The following is a 19,215-nucleotide window of genomic DNA, read 5'->3' as shown; positions in this document are numbered from 1 at the left end:
GAGGTGGAGCTCTCCTGAATAAGGATAGCTGTTTTTAGTCGCTCAGCCTCTTTGGGACCCCGTGGACTGTAGCCCCCGTCTCCTCTGTCCGTGGGATTTCCCAGGCAAGAATACTGGGCTAGGTGGCCATTTCCTCTTGCATAACAGTGTAAATATTCTCATGTTTGACATCTGTCCATTTCCCTCTAGCTAAATTACATCTCGATAGAAAAAAACAAAGCAAAACCTTTTTTTTTTTTAAGCCACCACTCCCCTTGGCCACTTGCGGGCCGGGCCGGGGGGTACTCATCTCCTAGGGCGCCGCCGTGGTGGGGGCCGCGGGAGGCTCCTTGCGCGGGCGCTGCCTGGTCCCGGCCCAGGACGTGTGGCCCCGGGAGCCGCGCCGGCCTCCCCGTGCCCCCTCCGCCCGCCGGGGCTGGGAAAGGCCGGAAGCGGCGCCGGGTGGGCAAAGGCCGTTGTCCGCACGTCCGCTCCGGCCCCGCCCCGCATTGTGCCGGGGGTGGGACCCTCCGCGGGCCCGGGGCTGGGGGTCCCCCGGGTCGCGCAGTGGAGCCTCCCCTCGCCGGTGCCGCCCCCTCCTCGTTTGCAGGATGGAGGCCAGAGCCGGGGACCGAGCCCCGCGTGCTCCTGGCTCCGGACTCTGGCCAGCACTCTGTCCCCAGAGACCAGGGTCACTCGGCTACCCGCTCCTCCCTTCCCCCTTGGGGCTTTGAGCCCCTCTGAAATCAGACGCCGGTGGGGATGGGGGGTGGTGGAGGGGACATTCCCTCGCCGACGGTCACGTGTCACAAAGCTGGGGAATCGAGGCGACGGGACAAACCCCGCTGTCCTTGCCAGCGTTCCCACTTTGTACCCGGGGAACCAGAGGGTCGCGTCCGCAGGAGGCCCCCATTCCAGTGCGGGACGGGGGCAGAGGGGGCGCAGAGCATCCTTTAGACGACAAGTGACTGCACGGTTGCACAAGCTGGGAGACCGCTGAGGGAAGGCTCAGCTCGCCGGAGGCTCTGGGCAGGTGAAGTCCTGGCAAAAAGCTCGGGAGGAAGAGGCAGCCCCGGGGGGCAGCCTGGGCAGAGGGGCCGAGACCCGGGGCTGGGGGAGGCGCCTGGCGGGAGGGAGTGAAGTCAGAGAGCCGATCGTGGGAGCCCAGACTTAGGCTGCATCTGAGTCAAACTGGATGAAGAGACGGGCCAGCAGTTTGCTGGGAATAGAGAAGTCAGGAAGGCTTCGTTTCCAGCCATACTCGACGACGACGTGCCCTCTCCCGGCCTCGCTTTCCCTGGTTGCAGAAAGCATCCGGGTTGGAGGAAGCTCTGAAACTGACTCCCCTCCAACCAACATTACTGCGATCTCGCCTTGGTTGCACAAGAAAGGCGCTTGCAGTGGTCCACAGATGGCGGATGGACCTAGGAATGGAAAATCAAACCTGCCCAGCCAGGGATGACCTGGGCGGGAGTCTGATCCTCCGGGAGCCGCTGCCGGAGGCGGGGAGTTTAAATGTCTCCGCCAGGAAGGGTGCGTTCTCCGCAATAGCCGCCAGGCGGCGACAGAGACCGGGCCTGCAGCGCCAGTCTTTTTATGACTCGTTTTCGAAGTTATAGAAAAATTCTGAGAACAGTACAGAGAACTCTACGACCCCTTTCTTAACTCAGATTCATCAAGTCCCCCCACTATGCATATTCAAGTCCCCCTCTCCGAGCATCGGGACAGCAAATTACAGACATACTGCCTCTTGAGCCCTAAATCCTTCAGTATGTGTTTCCCAAGAACAAGGACGTTCTATTACACAACCGCAGGAGGGCTTTCAAGATCACGCAATGTTAATGGTGATGCAAGACTGTTATGTACTCTGCAAAATATTATTCAAATATTGCCAGTTGTCCCGACGAGGTCTTTTATACCATTCCTGTACCCCACCCCCATTCCAAATTCCGGATCATATTTAGTTGTTCGTTTTTATTTTAAATGAAATGTATTCACTAAGCCTTCTCAGGCTGAAGTATTTGGAAAAGATGCATGTGAAGAGTTTCAGCCTCACTCTCCTTAACCACATGACCCCAGGGCAGGTCCCACTCAGGTCTTCTCTACTGAAAGGTAGCAGATTCTGGGCAGGGTGTGTGGGAGAGGTGGAGCGGCCAGAGAATGCACTTACAGCCTGAGATGGAGTCTTCCTTTTTCATTCTTCCTGGCCTGAACCGTCTCTCCGGGTCCTTTGTCCAAGGGCTGCTCTCCAACCATCCACCACGGGTTTCCAATGGCTCCTTGAGGAAACAGCTTCTCGCTTTGGGAAGCAAAGGCAAATGCCCCCAGCTGGCAAGCCAGGGGAAGCCCTGCACTGGGTCTGGAGAGGAAGCAGGACTGTGAGGGCTGCCAGTACTGGGAGACAAATCCTTTGGCAGGTCCAGCGGTTTCCACTTCTTGCTTGCGACAAAATGGCAGGAGGACCCAATCCTTTTGTCAACTAACAGAGTAATCATGATGTCTTTAACTTTTATTATGAAAAATGGAAGCATGCACAAATAATAACAGGAACCCTCATTTACCAATCACCAAGTGGCAACATAAAATAATTCTTTATGATGGATTACTACTGATTTCTGGCATAAAACACAAAGGGAGATAACATAATTAACATTCCTCCAGTACACCTTCCTTCATTTTCTGTTCCTTACCTATGTGACAAGATTTCTGAGTGCTTATAGCTGTAAAAATAAGAATGAAGAAGAGGTGGAGCTGCAGAAATAAGTAATACTTCTCCACTGGTACACAAGCTGGGGGAAATCCAGTTAAATCATTAAAAATGTCATGTGTAATAATCCTTTGTGTAATCAGTATCTCTCAAAACTTATAATATTTATAGTTTTGATCAATCACGTAGTAGTATTTGTAATCATACCTTTCCAGAATAGCAGTTGACACTTAGTGACTTAGGATCACAGGAAATTTTTAAAAATTTAAAGCCAGTTTATATCCATAGTTGTTGTCACAGAGAAGATGGTGTGATGAACAAGCGACTTTCAGGCATGAGAATACGCTGTTGAGGACTTCCCTGGTGGTCCAGTGGTTAAGACTGCACTCCCAATGCAAGGGGCCCAGGTTCAATCCCTGGTCAGGGAACCAGATCCCACATACCACAGCTAAGACCCAGCAAAGTCAAATAAAAAAAATGTTTAAGTGTATTGTTGCTGTTTAGTCGCTAAGTGGTATCTGACTCTTCGACCCCATGGACTGTAGCCCACCAGGCTCCTCTGTCCGTGGGATTCTCCAGGCAAGAACACTGGAGTTGGTTGCCATTTCCTTCTCCAGGGGATCTTCCCGACCCAGGGATTGAACCTGTGTCTCGTGCATTGGCAGGTGGATTCCTTACCATTGAGCCACCGGGGGAGTCCACAAGGATAAATTACGCTGGGCTAAAACTTCGTAAGAAGAGTGGAACTGAAGTCAAGTTTCAGAGAGAAAAACCTGGCGTGAAACCTCATTAATACAGAGGAGCTTGCCTGTGGGCTGTTTGCACGCGTGCCGGTGGAGTCACTATGCCCTTCAGCTTCACGGGATGCGCTACGTAGAGTGATCAAACAGTTCAAGCTTACAGTGTCAGTATTTAAAATACCCCTGAAAGTACACCCTGTGCACCCACTTTGGCTTCGACCTTGTCGGCGTCGGTTTTTGAACGTATCAGAGGGTGCGGTGTGGCTGAATCCTTTCGCCGGGGCCGCCAGCTAGCCAGTTTGCAGTTCTGCGATGGGTGGTCCAGGCAGCGGGCTCTGAAGTGGCAGGCCGGCCTCCCTGCAGATGCAGGCTCCTCTGGGTACTTGTCCCACATCCGGGAGATGTCTGCCTCACACCTGAGACCATGAGGGTCCCAGGTCTCGGAGCAGAGAGACCGGCCCCTCCCCAGGTCCGCTCGCAGTCCCAGCGGGGGCCGACAGTCACGGAACTGCTCGACCACCGCGCGCGGTGTGATCACGGAGCCCCGCTCCGCTGCCGCTGGGCCCCGGACACGGAGAAGAGACTGAAGACGGCCTCCTGGTCTGTCTGGGGGCTGCGGGGAGAGGGGCTGCTCCAGGAAGCCCTCTGAGAAGCGGGGCTCTCTGAAGGAAGAAGAGAGACTCCTAAGCAGACAAGAGGGAGGACGAGGCGGAGGCGACAGCCCGCGTTTTGTCGGTGAGGCGAAGGGCGGCCAGGACGCCGGCAGGGCCGGCGGGCTTTCACTGAGCACCTACTGCCTGCGGGCTGCCGGTCTGGGTCCCTGCGAGGTGACTCACGACGCCCTCCTGGGCTTCCATGGTGGCTCAGACAGTGAAAAAAAAATCCTCCTGCAATACAGGAGACACGAGTTCGATCCCGGGTTGGGAAGATCCCCTGGAGAAGGGCATGGCATCCCACTCCGGTGTTCTTGCCTGGAGAATCCCATGGACAGAGGAGCCTGGCGGGTTACAGTCCCAAGGGCCGCAGAGAATCAGACACCATCTGAACCTCCAGGGAAGCTCAAGCGGAGCGCAGGTATGTCTTACACACGTGAACCCGGGCGAGGACCGCACGGCCGGCCGCAGAGCGGGGCCGGGGCCCGGGGTGCTGGCTGTGCCCGTCTCACCTCTCTTTGCCTGTGTGGACTCGCTCCCTGCCGACCGACAGCTCTCACAGACTTCATACTCACCCGCTTCCACAACCCGGGAACTAGAACTGACCCTCCCGGCCCCTCGCGCGGCTGTGACGATGGGCCACTCCCGTGCGGACGGCACGGCTGAAGTGCAGGGCGTGTGGTCCTGGAAGGCAGGAGGCTGGCAGACTGTCTCTTACGAGTCCACCGTCACGTGCATCTCCGGGCTGCGGGCAACGAAACCCAACTCAAACTAACTTCAGCAAGAAAGGGAACTTACTGGTTCACGAGAGCTTCCCCGGTGGCACTAGTCGTAAAGAACCTGCCTGGCAAGAAACCCGGGTTCGATCCCTGGGTCGGAAGATCCCCTGGAGGAGGGCATGGCTGCCCACTCCAGTACTCTTGCCTGGAGAATCCCATGGACAGAGGGGCCTGTGGGCTGCAGACCACGGGTCGCAGACAGTTGGACACGACGCGCGTGTGAGCACGCAGGCACTGGCTCCTGAACTGGGAGCCTCTAGAACTGAAACTGGCTCAGGCATGGCTGCATCCAGGAGTCAAACTGGTCCGGCAGGAGCCTGCTTCCCTCTCCCTGTCTCGGCCTGGCCTCCCTCCCTCTTGGCCCCGGGCTGTGTTCCTGGCAGCCCTGGGCACACAGGGTCCCTCTCGGTAACAAACGGAAGAGTTCCTCTTTCCCGACTCAGCCAGCAAGAGCCTCCGGACCGACGCTGACTGCCCTGCCTGGAATTACTCGTCCGTCTCCTGAGCCAGGATTGGGGGATTACTTCGCCTGAATGGTGGCGAGAAGGAATGGAGGGGGGTGTTTCCTGACCCAGGGCTCGGTTACCGGAGGAAGCCATGCGGTGTGGCAAAAACCACACGTAAACCAAAGATGCCATTCGGTGAGGGGGCTGCTGTTACGGAGAGGCTGGCAAAACTGTCGTCCCCCGAGTGTCCGTGGGGGAAGTCGGGGCAGGCTCCACAGGGGACAGGCTGCTCACGTCCCCAGAAGGGCCCACACAGAATTGCCACGTGAGCCGGCAAGGTTGCTCGTAGGCGTGCACCCCGAGAGAACTGAAAGGGGCTCAAACCAGCGCATGCGGACCTGCGCCCGTGGCCGCAGGATGTCTATGTAATATACAGCACCCAGACGGTGGAAACAGTCCCAACGGCCATCAGCTGGGGATGCGCGGCCTGCCTCTACGATAGGATCTGGTGCAGCCGTGGGAAGGAGTGGAGTACCGATCCACGCCACAGCACGGATGAGCGCTGAAAACGCGCTGAGGGAAAGGCCCCGCCAGACAGAAAGGCCCCGTTTTGGATGATTCCATCTGTAGAGAACATCCAGAACCAGGAAACTCACAGGGACAGAGCCCACAGGCAGCCCAGGTCGCAGCGTGTGGAAGGGGGGACGTGGGGGAACACCCGCTCGTCAGGTGCGGCGTTTCCTTCTGGGCGAGGACACAGTTGTCACACTAGACAGAGGCAGCGATGGTCGTGACCCCACCACCCGCCAAACGCCACTGAGCTGTTCTCTTTAACGTGGCTCCTTTTAGTGGCAGGAGCCACGTGGGGCCTCGAAGGCGGCAGGAAGCCCCAGCAGCAGCCGAAGAAGCAACAAGGAGATGGGGGAGGAAGATAAGGTGTTCAAGCACTGACAGGAGGACATCGGGAAGGAGCTAAAAGCGAAGGCCTCGGGGAAAGGCCCCCAGCCACTGGCGGATTTGAGAAATCTGGCCGAAAGGGAAGCTGTTCCTTGTGCCTGAGGCGACGGTGACCCTTAGTTCCATTCCTGTGTAAATGCCTGGATTCGCTGCCACAGTATCTGTTGCCACCTATAGCTAGAAGGAAGTGTTGTCACAGAACCTATTCTACATTTAAGAACAAACTTTTGTAAAACACACACTGGTTCGTCTTTAGTTCTTCTCAGCCATTTCTGCCTCAGCTATGACAATGCACATAAACCCAGTCCAGAATCCTGCCAAAGTGTGTTCTTAAGTCTGTGTTCTATCCTGATCTCTGTACCACCTGAAATCAGACCAACTCATTTGAAATGAGGAAAAATAAAAAAGGCGCATTTTATGTCATGTGAATTTCACCATAATTAAAATTTTTTTTTGACCAGAAAAAAACCCCAAGAGGACAAATAATGTATCAGTTCAGTTCAGTCACTCCGACTCTGCGACCCCATGAACCACAGCACTCCAGGCCTCCCTGTCCATCACCAACTCCCGGAGTTCACCCAAACCCATGTCCATTGAGTCAGTGAAGCCATCCAGCCACCTCATCGATGCTCTGTCGTCCCCTTCTCCTCCTGCCACCAATCCCTCCCAGCATCAGGGTCTTTTCCAATGAGTCAGCTCTTCGCATGTGGTGGTCAGCGCCACCTGGTTATTTCCTCCCAAAGGATCCAGTTTGAAGAGGGAGGCGGGAAGGCAGGTGTGTGGATGAGGCCAGACTGACCACATGTTGGTGACTGATGACTGAGGATTTAGGACACTATTCACGAATGGTCCCTGTTTGAAAAATTCCTTAATAAAGAGCTAAATACAAGAGTAGGAGCTGTCAGGCAGACAATCAGGGTTGAGGGAGGTCACTGCAAGGAGGAAAAGACGAGCAAAGAGGCCAAGGCGTGAAGGGAGCGTTGGGGACACCAGCCTGAGGACCTGGGCCAAGTCCAAGGTCACACCAAGTCCAAGCTCACACCGCTTGTGGGAAGCCAGGCTTCCTTTTCTCTCTCCTTCCTCTTTCTTTCAAATAAAATCTTGCTGCTCAATCAGCAGTCACAAAGCCCAAGCACCTATCGTACTTATTGGTGGGGACCCAACAAGTCCTGGTCACTGAGGGCCCAGTTAAACTTGTGAAGGTCACTCAGTTGTGTCTGACTGAGTGTGACCCTGTGGACTGCGGCCCGCCAGGCTCCTCTGTCCATGGGATTTCTCAGCCAAGAATACTGGAGTGGGTTGCCATTCCCTTCTCCAGGGGATCTTCCCAACCCAGGGGTTGAACTTGTATCTCCTACATCGGCAGGCAGATTTATCACTGAGTCATCTAGGAAGCCCATAAAAAAAAGTGGAAACAGCTCAAATATCCACCAACCAATGGATGGATAAAAACGTGTATCCATACAATGCAATATTATCTGAAACATGAGACCACACAGATTATCCTTGATAACGTCCTACGTGAAAAAAGCTAGTCACAAAGGACCATGAACTGTGTGATTCCATTTATGTAAAATGTCCAGAAGAGGCAAACCTATAGACAGAAAGTAGATTAGTGTTCTTAGGGTTGGGAGAACAGCAGGGTGACAGTTTATGGGTGGAAGGTTTTTTAGGTGACGAAAATGGTCTGGAACTAGTGATGCTGGACTTACTCAGTAGACCACTGAGCAGAACACTTTAAATGAGTAAACTGAATGTTACCTCAATAAAGCTTCTATTTTAAAAAAAGATTAAGTACAGTAGTCTGGGCTATTTTAGGGCAGGGGCAAATAGCACAACACTCCAATTACTCAAGTCAGCTTCTCTGGGTGGCAACCTGGTCATGATAATTAAATGAATTTCAGCAGGAAGTGTTTCATTTATGTTCTGGAAGATACCTACTGAAAATGTAAGAGGGGGAAAAATGCTTCTGGTGCATAAAACAGTGAGATTCAGGGTCTCTGAGTCCAAATCCTGCCTTTGCCATTTACTAGTGAAATGACTGGCCCAGAGAATAAAACCTAAACGCCTATCTGAGTTTGCTTTCGTCTGCAACATGGCAATTACACACCATCTCCTCTTCAGAGCAACTGTTAAGAATTAGAAATAAAACAAGTGTCACTGTGCCTGGCACAGACTAGGGATTCTATATGTAGCAATTTAAAAACTCCACTTTTTTTAACTTGGGAGAAATTTACATTTAGTTTTACTTTCCCACATCGCCAATCACGGATTATGAGAGGCTTCTGTGTCTCCGTCAGGAAAACCCAGCGCATCTGAGTGACTACTGGACCTAATGGAGAACTCAACCTCTGGTCACAGCGTTAAGAGCGCCTGGATTTGGTCCCACCGGCCTCTTTGAAATGACCTAAAAATTCACTTTTCAAAGAGCACTCACCTTGTGCCAGGCACCAAACCAGGCATGGCCACGGACACAACACCATCCTCACCTGTGGTTGAGAAGTCACCAGGAGGGACTTCCCTGGTGGTCCAGTGGTCAAGACTCTGCCTTCCAACGCAGGGGACGCCGGTTCGATCCCTGGTCAGGGAAGTAAGATCCCACGTGCCTCAGGGGCAACTCAGCCCCTGCGCCACAACTAGAGAGAAGCCTAATGCGTGCCCCAGCCAACGATCCCATGCAGCCAAAGACATAGTAAATAAACACATAAAAAGAAGTCACCAGTGGAGTCTATCGTTAGCCCCTTGGCCCACTGTCCTGCCCTCTCTTGCTGTTTCCATGCTCAGGGTATTGTTGACACATACTGATTTTTTTTCCTCCAAGCCAACTTGCGAACTAGAGCTGGCACAGAGAGCCCAAATTCTGGCTACTGGTTCATTCATCAGGTAAGAATGAGACAGGACATAATCTGAAGGGATCCAGATGAGTGAGAGAGGTCCGTGTCCTCAAAAATCCTCAGTCTATTAATAATAACATGAAGAATCGAGACCGTCTGTGGAGCTGGGTGAGGTACTGCACAATTATTGAATCTCATCCTTACAACCTCTAAGGTATAGTGGTTATTATAACTGATTTTCTTCGTGGTTTGCTGTACCTTTTAATTGTCTCAACAACTACTGAAGCGAGTCTTCTAAAAGAATATTCCTTGACATTTTCAAGCATTCTTTAATGTAAAAGCCTAAATCAGCTGTCAAGGACTCCTGTGGTAGAAGATCCCTTTTAGGGTTCTCCGGCCAGAAGCGACTTCCATTTGTGTACATGAACTGAACTCTGAGCTTCCTATGCTCTCCCCATACCCCCACCTCGCAGATCAAAGAAAAACTTGGGCTTCTTCCGTTACAGGATCAAAAAGTCAAATGACCAAATACCTTGGACAGCGTTTCTCGGCCGGCCAAATGCCACGAGAAAGAGGCTACAGTGCGAAAGGGCTACCGTTGCCTTTAAACACAGGGAGGGTCACTACACCGTGACACCTTCCTGCAGCCACAGGGTGAACCTTCAGCAGGGCATTCAGAATCTTTCAGAACCGCTGTTAGCTCTGTCCCTGATTCACGCGTTCTTCCAGCGTGCTCGCAGCCGTCCGAGGCTCTCATCCGCTGCTGAAACCACTTGCCTTGGCCTTTGTCACCTGGGTGGTGTTTGCCAATGCTGTTCCTTCAGCGTGCAAGTCCCCCCTCACTCATCTCCACCCACCAGAGACTCATCGCTCTCAGCCCAGACACTGCCTCCTCCAGCCTTTCCCAACTGCCTGCTCAGAACGGTTTCCTCCTCCTTGCCCCCACACGTGGCTCCCGGCTCTCTTACATACAACACAGGCTCCGGCCCCTGGACTGAGCACACCTCCACCACTGGGCCGGGCCTGCTGCAGAGGGGCCCCCAAAGGCTGGAGGGTGAGTCAAGGGCTGAACTGAACAGGCGGCAGCAGCTGCTGCAAGCCCACCGCCCCACATTCCCCTGCCTCGCCCCCCACCCCCCTGCCCGGGGCAGGGGGACATTCATCTGACCACCACACCCAGAAATCCAGGCTGGGAAGAAACCCAACGGGTGGTCCAAACTTGGCTCGGATCACCTTCTCAGGCAATCCTATATTACAATCTGGCATGAGGAAACATTGTCAACTCTTTGCTGCTTCTTCTCAATGGACCTATTACTTAAAAAAAAAAAAAAACCCACAGGTTTTGATTTTTTAAAGATACACAGATACATTCATGTTTAAGAGATTCATACTTTACAATCAAACATCAAAGTCCTTTTTCAACACCATCCCTCCCACTCCCTTTCCCAGATGTAATTACTGGGAACAGTTTTAATGTGGTTTTCATTTCTATATACTTACATACATAGAGTTATGCAAACAAAACTACTGGGTTGGCCAAAAATTTGTTCGGGAAAAAACTGAACGAACTTTTTGGCCAACCCAATACTTTGCACAGAAGTAAACAAATATTCTGTTTCACCACGGATTTTTTTCCCTCCATTTAACGCGCTGCTTCACCCATGAGGCTGAGTATTTTCTTTTGAATACTTATTGGTGATTCATTCCTTTTCCTGGGAACCTCTGCCTATTTTCTACGTGGTTGAGGATTTTCGCAGTTTGCATTAACCCTTTGTGGACACTCACCTTTTGTTACATGTGTTGCACAGACCTATTTTCCACCATATTCATTTACCACTTCCTAACAGTGTAACTTTGGGCAAGCCACTTAGCTCAAGCTGTGCTTCTCAGCTAGACAGTGAGGATGACAAGGCCCGTGTGGTAGGAATTAAGTGAGAACTCTGTGTCACAGGAATTTCCCTGGTGGCTCTGTTGGTAAAGAATCTGCCTGCAACGCAGCAGACCCAGGTTCAAGCCCTGGGTCAGGAAGATCCCCTGGAGAAGGGCATGGCAACCCACTCCAGTATTCTTGCCTGGAGAATCCCCATGGACAGAGGAGCCTGGCGGGCTGCAGTCCACGGGGTCGCGGAGAGTCAGACACGACTGAGCGACTAGGCACGCAGCACATGCCTGTCAAGTCCCAAGCATTTAAGCCCACATTCAATGAAGGTTCAGTGAGTGTTGGCAACTCTTCATTACCGAGATTTGGGGTCACACGTTGGCTAGGAGTTTAGTTTAGCTCGTCGAGTTTAAAAATAACACAGTTGACTCTTTCAGGTAAGGCAGACACTTTCTAGTTGGTCACACGCCCATTCCCTGCCTCCCTAGTCTGTTTTCTACACCACAGTTTCACAGATTTATGAGGGAAGCCCATTTCTAGTCTTCTATACTCCACACTCCCAAGTTTTTAATGGATGATAATAAATCAGGCTTTGAAATTATCCACCATCTGCTGTCAGGGTTGCTCTGTGTGTGTCCCCACTGCTCACTGTGAGCCTCTAGGACTTGTCACCCATGGGGTGGCCTGCCGAGGGCCCCTTGGGACTGGCTGGCGTACCATCTGCACATAGCGGGCTGGTCCATGTTTCAAGCAGCTTAAGGGCCTTCCCAGGTGGTGCTAGTGGTAAAGAACCTGCCTGCCAATGCAGGAGACACAGAGACGCGGGTTCGATCCCTGGGTTGGGAAGATCCCCTGGAGGAGGGTATGGCAACCCAGTTCAGTATTCTTGCCCGGAGAATCCCATGGACAGAGAAGCCTGGCGGGCTACAGTCCATGGGGTTGCAGGGAGTCAGACACGACTGAAGCGACTTAGCAGCAGCAAGGGCATTCTCACAGCAATTTTAAAAGTTTTCGTAAGAGGCATCTCTTCCTTTCACATCATCCACCAAGCAGGATCAAGGTGGGTGAGCTATCTCTAGCTGATAGATGGGAGGGAGGCCCAGAGTTAGCAAGCCAGAAGAGTGACTTAAACATCTTGACATTCAGATGAGGGGTGTGAAGGATCAAAATCATGAGGACCCCATTTGGTGCCCTGTCAAAGGTGAGATCAGAGCTTCTCCATTTCCAGAGCCCTCCCAGAGATCATAAAAAAAAAAAAAAAACCCCCGTCACAGAAACTACTACATCGATACCATAACCACAGATGGAGATAGGCTACAAGATAACCCCTTGCCTGAATGCAGAACTTCAAATGGTACATGTTTTACTAAGCAAGTGTTTAGTCCCATCATAACATTTGTTGATTAACAAAATGGACGTGGATTATCATACCCATTTCAGGTCATCAGGAGCTGAATGTGGAAGGTCCTGCCTCTAGAGGACTCCCTCCTAAGAACGAAAAGGCAGTCTTGCATGCCTGCGTGCTCAGTTGTGCCTGACTCTTTGCGACCCGTGGACTGTAGCTTGCCAGGCTCCTCTGTTCGTGGAAGTTTTCAGGCAAGACTGCTGGAGAGGGGTGCCCTGTCCTCCTCCAGGGGATCTTCCCGACTCAGGGATCGAACCCACGTCTCCTGCATTGGCAGGTGGAGTCTTTCCCACTGAGCCACCTGGGAAGCCCTCAGGAGGCAGTCTTACCTACCAGTGAAGAGGAACTGTGGCAAAGTGCCCGTCTGAAATGAAGTATATACAATCCAAGGAAACTGTGACAGCTACCCAGCCATAAGTTATGTTATGATTTTGAGATACTGGCTAAACACACACACTCTCTCTCTCTCACACACACGCTCACACACAGAGTTTCTAATGCACAAACTAGTGGAAAGTTTTCAGACCGACAAACTTGCAATGGAACGGAATATGCAAAAAAGAAGAGTAAAACAAACCCAAATCCAACCACCTTGTTAATAGCTGAGGTCTTTATTTCAAATTCGTATGTACAGTAAAAGTGCTGCTGAGAATTGGCAGCAACCAGACACAACATAAATGTAATTCTCTCTCAACAATTAGCAGCTTAAGATCTATCAACTACAGTGTTAATGTTCACACGTTCACAAGTGTCATTTCTGTACTTTTCAATTCGTGCAAGTGAATTTTTACTCTTACACACTTTGATAAAACACACTTACAGTCTAGTAATCACTCCTACTGAGGGCATCACCCGGCATACACACAGACAGCAGTGTTAACTCTTAGAGCCACATTCAAAATCCCCAGCTGCACGTGGGGGCGGGAACCACAATCCGACCTGTGTCAATTTTTTTTTTTTATCATATTTGGTTTTGTTTTGGATGCATATTTTCCAAAGCTGAAAGGCAGCTCCTTGCTGGAACTCACTTGGAATTCAGCATTTCATCCGACTGTACCTCCAAGGAATAGGAAATCAGAAAACAAAACCAAATGCAGCAAAGACCACGTGAACATTATGCTTGTTATCACGACATGGCTAGCAAGGAAGGCTTGATCCCAGTTTTTCCTGGAAGCAAATTTTTACCTTAACTGGGTGGGAGGGGCTCAGGGGAGAGGGAAGACCCCACCCAGTCAGTGAAGTATAAAATGTAACCTTACTTTTGCTTCTTCAGGAGCCAGTGGAATAGAAAGCCTTCTTTGCTAGGGTGCACTGAGTTTCTTTCCAAAGAACTGCAATTGGAGCAGACAGGAGTGCTCTTCAACGATCATATAATAAAAGGTAAAATGTCAGTGAGACTCTACAACCTGAACAGAGTCCCCCAGGCTGCCATGGTCAGCCTCACACACCAGCACTAACCAGTCCTCCAGGAATGCTTCATTTCACAGGGAATGCACGCAGTCTTTAGAAGAGAAGAAGCGTTAAAGCGAGATGTTTCCACCCACAGAACTGTTAAATGTGAGAGGGAGGTTACAGGAGAACTCTGAACAGGTAGGACATCCCAGGGACAGCCACAATGCAAAGAAACTCAGAGGCAACAGGGATGGGCAGGTGAGAAAACAGATGCACGGTTACAAAGAGCATTAGGTGCAGACAACTGCTGGGCCTGGGGAATAATCAAGGGACGGGAGAGCTAGAAAGCCATTACTGGGCCTGACCTGGCCTGGAGGAGGTCCTTCCTGGGACAGATGAAGAGGAGGGACAGTCAGCGCGGGCCTGTTTGGCTGGGAGCTCAGGGAGCTTCTGGAGATGCAAACCTTTCTTTGATAGAAATTGTCCCAAAACAAACAAAAAAGGAACAATTTCAGTCCATCTAGCCAGTGACTTCCAGTGCCCTCCAAACTTTGTAGCCTCTCCACAGTTCAGGGGACTCAAAAGTTCTGTCTTAGAAAAACTGGAGGATTGTGGCTAGAGTTATTTCCAATGACTTCGTGGGGCACTCTTCCCCTGAGAGATTAACCTAAAGCAGACAGTGAGTAGACACTGTGCTAGTCTGACTAGGTCGTGGCATCCTCTGGCACTTCTTCCTAAAGTCACTGCAATGTATTTAGGCAGAGTTAACGTTTTATCATTTGTATTTTTATCGCTTGGCCGTGCTGCACGGCATGAGGGATCTTAGTTCTCCGACAAGGGATTGAACCCACGCCCCCTTCATTGGAAGCACAGAGTCTTAACCGCTGGACTGCTGGGGAAGTCCCAACAGTTTTAGATACACGGGCTTGGGAACAATTTGTTTTGGGCCAGGACATAAACTGGTTCCAATTATTTTTTTCTTTTAAAAGAAAATTCACCCCCATGGTCCTTGTTCTGGGTGGTGATTCCGAGAGGTCCACAGAGCTAACAGGTGTACTGTCACCATCTGGGGGTGGAGGATGGAGTGAAGACTGGGGTACCTGAGTTAAAACATCGAAATGATGACGGAAACAACACACTGACTCTGAGAAGGCCAGCCTGCCCAGCCACGGGAGGCTGGAGCTGGCATGTAAGCCGTTGGCTCAGACGGACAGGTGAGGCTACTCTGGTGCCAGAAGCGTCCCCTGGCATAGGGAGGATGGGCAGAGCGTGCTGTGCATCTCTTTCCAGGGCAGAGTACGTCTGCGCCTCACTCACTGCCTGGTTGCACAGGATGGAGGCCAAGAGGGACCAGCATCTGTGATTCAATACTATGAACACGAAAAGGCTGACCACACTTTCAAGACAGGCTCGAGAAGTCCAAGTTCCACCAAGATGGAAGAACTGGTGATAAGTCAGGGACAGAGGCTCAGCTCCTTTTTCTAAACTCTCTCTCTAAAGGTCCACTGAGCACAGCTAAGACGTCAGTCTCGGTGAAGAGGAGGCTGACGACATGTTACACCCCAAACTTGGGTCCTTCTAACCTGATGCTTCCTTTCCTGCTCTCTAGGGAGAATCATCCTCGCTGATTCTCTCGGGCAGACAGAATAAAGCTGTGAAATAAAGGCGGGCTGGGGCCAAAATACAGACGCAAGATGCCACGTCACTTTGGTCTCGGTAGTTAGGGGGTGTTAAGAAATAAATTAAGAAAGCATGAGGAATCATTTATGACTCCCGAAGTACAGTCTCCGACTTTCCTAGAGACAGCCCCAGCCCAAAGTCACTGGGTGAACCTAAGTCTCGGGGCAGAAACGCCTCTACCCTGTCACGCTGGTTTGCAGAGACAGCCTCCCGTCTCCCTGAGCACCCCCTTCCTCTCCAACCAAGCCAAGCCCATCGGGGGGAGGCGTGGGGTGGCAGGACACCGGAAGCAGCAGCAGCAGCCAGAGAGCGGGGAGCTGAAGCTGTGTCTCAGAACAAGGGCATCAGAGAGTGGCGTTTACAGCAAGGTTTCCTTTACTCAAACTGTTTCAGGACAAGGAGCAGCACACTTAAATATCCACACATTTCTTCATTTAAAAACATCACTTCTTTATTTCAAAGGAGAAAAAAAAAAAAGACCCTCCCAACCCTTTCCAAAAAAACCCAATAATAATAATAACAATAATAAAAAATCCTATTAGAAACCATAAGGAAGCACTGAGAGTTTGAGTATTACATTCTTCAAGTATGCTGTTCGGATTTGTTTGTTTGTTTGTTTGTTTTAAGTTGGTGACTATACACATCTTTTTAAAAAAAACCTTAAAAGTGCGGCCATGGGATTTGCTTAAAATTAAGTAGTTAGAGGGCTACTTCAAAATACTGTAGTAGGACTGTGCAGTGATCCTTGGGGTGTGATGTCCTCTTTTGTATCCTAGCAAAGGTTAAGGGACCAGGCTCCAAAGTGATCATACTTCCAGGGTTAGCGTGCGTGGCCAACTTGGGTGAGAAAGCCAGGGAGATCCACGTGCTCTTCCACGGACAAGGAAAATCCTCCCCGAGCACAGAAACTCAGACATGGAATGTGGTAGGACTTCACAGTAAAGTCAGCCTGGGACGGGGAGAGGCGGAGAGCCCAGACAAGGCAGGGTGCTGGGTTCAGCTGGCTTCCCCAGTCAGGCGTTCGCGCGTCTTTTCAGCGGGTTTCAGAGGAGTCCTTCAAGCCACGTTTAGAATGCCCTTCAGTGCGCCCCAGAGGGTGGGTTCATGTGAAAGGACTGTTTTCAGATTTGCATCCCAAGGAAAATCATGCTACATAAAAGTGATCCAAGATTGTTGCCCAAAAAACCTCTTGGATAAAATCTAAAAAATACTATTGCAATTGCGTCTTTTGAGGAAGAAGAAGAAAAAAAACATTATTCTAAATGTAAACAGATTCACTCAACTCTTTTGTTGCTGTAGAAAACTCCAGAGGAGGGAAGAGGCCGTCTACGTCTTCGCCGCATGCACTCGCCGGAGGGGAGGGGAGCACTGCGTTCCAGGCGCCGGCAGCATCATCTGGGTGAGGAGGAGAAGAAGCGCTGCACGTAGCCCAGGAGGGCGTCCCAGTGCTTCCAGAGAAAGGCGACGAACACCACGAGGAGTAGCGTGCTGAACGTCCTGCTGCGAGTCTTCATGAGCGGGACCACGCAGTTGGCGACCGTGGACACGAAGACCAAGAGGACCGCCATGACGGCCAGCAGGATGTTGATCAGCTTGCCCAGCAGGTTCCGCGCCGTGGCGTTCTCCAGCCCCTCCAGCTGAACCACCTGCTGCTGCTGCTGCTGCAGCTCCATCTTGGAGATGCGGGTCTGGCACGCCTCCAGGGCCTCCTGTGGGCCAGACAAGGGAGAGGTAAGCCTCGGGAAGCTCACGGCGCCCAGGGCAGCCGGCAGGCCCCACGGGGCGGCCAGATGCATCCCGAGCCACGTCAGAGATCTGAGATGTGTGTGAGTCTTGAGTGTGAGGGGCCACGGCACAACTCACAATTCAAGCAACTACTGTTCACTTTTTGATTACGATTCAAGCAACTATGATTCCCCTCCACTGCGCTCTGCTGCATTCAGCCACAATCAGATCTGGTCTTGAACACTTTAATGACAAGACCTCAAATCCACAATTGCGTTTCCTTTTTTTTCCCCCATGTAACAATTATTAATTTGAGTTGCACAGGACACACACACTTGTTCACCATAACAGGACATACAGGCTCCCTTGGTATTTTCCTCAATCCCAGTCCCTGCCCTTGAAGTGACTCTGCCAATCTGGTGTGTGTTCACCCTTTCACCTGTGTTTAAGTCTATACATAGATATCCTTAGGGAAATGCATGGGATTATTTAAAATTTTTCTAGCTTCATGCAAATAGTATCACGCCATAGGACTTGCATTTCTCACTTGACAGAGGGCCCTGGGGATTCTCCGCATCAATGCGTGGAGGCCCACCTGGTTCTTCTTAATGGCTACCTAGCATTTACAGCTTGGCTAGGTTAGTTTATTCAGCCAGCTCCCTACTGGAGAGATCTGGGTTATTTTCACCTCTCTCACTGAACCATGGAGGTATGAACATCCTCTGGACATACTACCTATCAGGTGCTTCTCAAGCTAAGTAACTCCCCAACGTCAGGCAAAAGGGTCTCCCTGCACTGTCTTCTTAATAAGAGCTGGTCTCTGTGAAGAGAACAGACACTATGCCCAACACTTGACCCAACATTTCCTTTCATAACCTTCACCCACGGGTTCATACAAAACTGACTGTAACACTCAGAGGAAGGATCTATTTCCTTAGCCGTGCTCAGATACCCTCTGAGGTTCAGCAGTGGTAGGAGCCCTAGGTCATGTGACCTCGGTTTCAGTGGGTCCTGGTTTCCTGGGATCTGAGGTGAAGGCAAGGCAACTTCAGATTGAAGCTAAGCTAGAGAACGGACATACAACAGCACAACCCAGTCCAGAAGGACGTTGGGGAAAAAACTAAAATGTAAACCGACTTCTGGGTCATGGAAAAGGGGGCATCTGGGCAAATGATCTAGACATTCCCTTGATTCCTTGCGGCTTCTGTCACACATGTCTCCTGTACTACGGCACCAAGACGGGTTTATTTCAGGATGCTTTCATATGAAACCACCAGAGTTGCCAGAGAAAGGCAGTGAAAACCACAAGGAATAAAGTGCTGAAGGTCCTGGCGTGAGTCTTTGAGTTTTCTTAGGGTTTTTAAAAATAATCTCCCAACTGGGATGAGAAAAAGTTAAAACATTCTGCTTTGCCGTGGGTTAAACTAGAGGGCCATTAGCCTTCAACATTACCGCTGTTACTATTGAGCTGGTCAGCTGGTGACCCCAGGGACTGTGTAGCCTGCCATTATTCTCACAAACGGCCTCGTGGCGTAGCTGTATAAGGTGGGTCTGGCAGTGAGGCCTCTGCCACAGAAGAATTCAGGTCAGGTGGCCCTAGGACCTGTCAGAGCAGCTCCCGAAGCAGTAACCACAGACATGACATCCGTGCTCCTCCATCTGCTAAGATCATCCTGAGCCCAAGTAGCCAAGCAAGCACACCACCTCCAAATGGTGCAGACTTGAGAAATGCTGGTGGCCCAGACGGTAAAGAATCTGCCGTGATGTGGGAGACCCGGGCTCGATCCCTGGGTTGGGAAGATCCCCTGGAAGAGGGGATGGCAACCCACTCCAGTATTTCCACCTGGGAAAGCCCAAGGACAGAGCAGCCTGGCGGGCTACAGTCCATGGGGGCACAGAGAGTCGGACACGACTGAGAGGCTGACACTTATACTTTGAGAAACACACCGCATCTGAAGAGTGGGTGTGAAACTTCTTGTAATACTCTGTCCTCTCTGTTTTTGCCCCTAAACATTTTTTTGTGTGTGTGGTAAAATACA

At 51.2% G+C, this 19,215-nt stretch overlaps 1 protein-coding gene across 23 annotated transcripts in view; it reads right to left on the bottom strand.

Moving 5' to 3' along the window:
• Positions 1-12,952: 12,952 nt before the first annotated feature.
• The window catches only part of TMCC1 (transmembrane and coiled-coil domain family 1), a 151,933-nt gene continuing 145,670 nt past the window's right edge, over positions 12,953-19,215 (bottom strand). For all 23 annotated transcript variants that reach the window (XM_065933915.1, XM_065933918.1, XM_065933914.1 and 20 more), the window contains one exon: positions 12,953-17,160. In XM_065933915.1, the coding sequence (XP_065789987.1) occupies positions 16,843-17,160 (318 nt within the window). In that variant the 3' untranslated portion in view covers positions 12,953-16,842. The remainder of the gene's footprint in view (positions 17,161-19,215) is intronic.

Source organism: Muntiacus reevesi, chromosome 4 (genome assembly GCF_963930625.1).
Source record: "Muntiacus reevesi chromosome 4, mMunRee1.1, whole genome shotgun sequence".
NCBI lineage: Eukaryota > Metazoa > Chordata > Mammalia > Artiodactyla > Cervidae > Muntiacus > Muntiacus reevesi.
The sequence above is the reverse complement of the archived record's forward strand: the minus strand, read 5'-3'. Positions and strand labels throughout refer to the sequence as shown.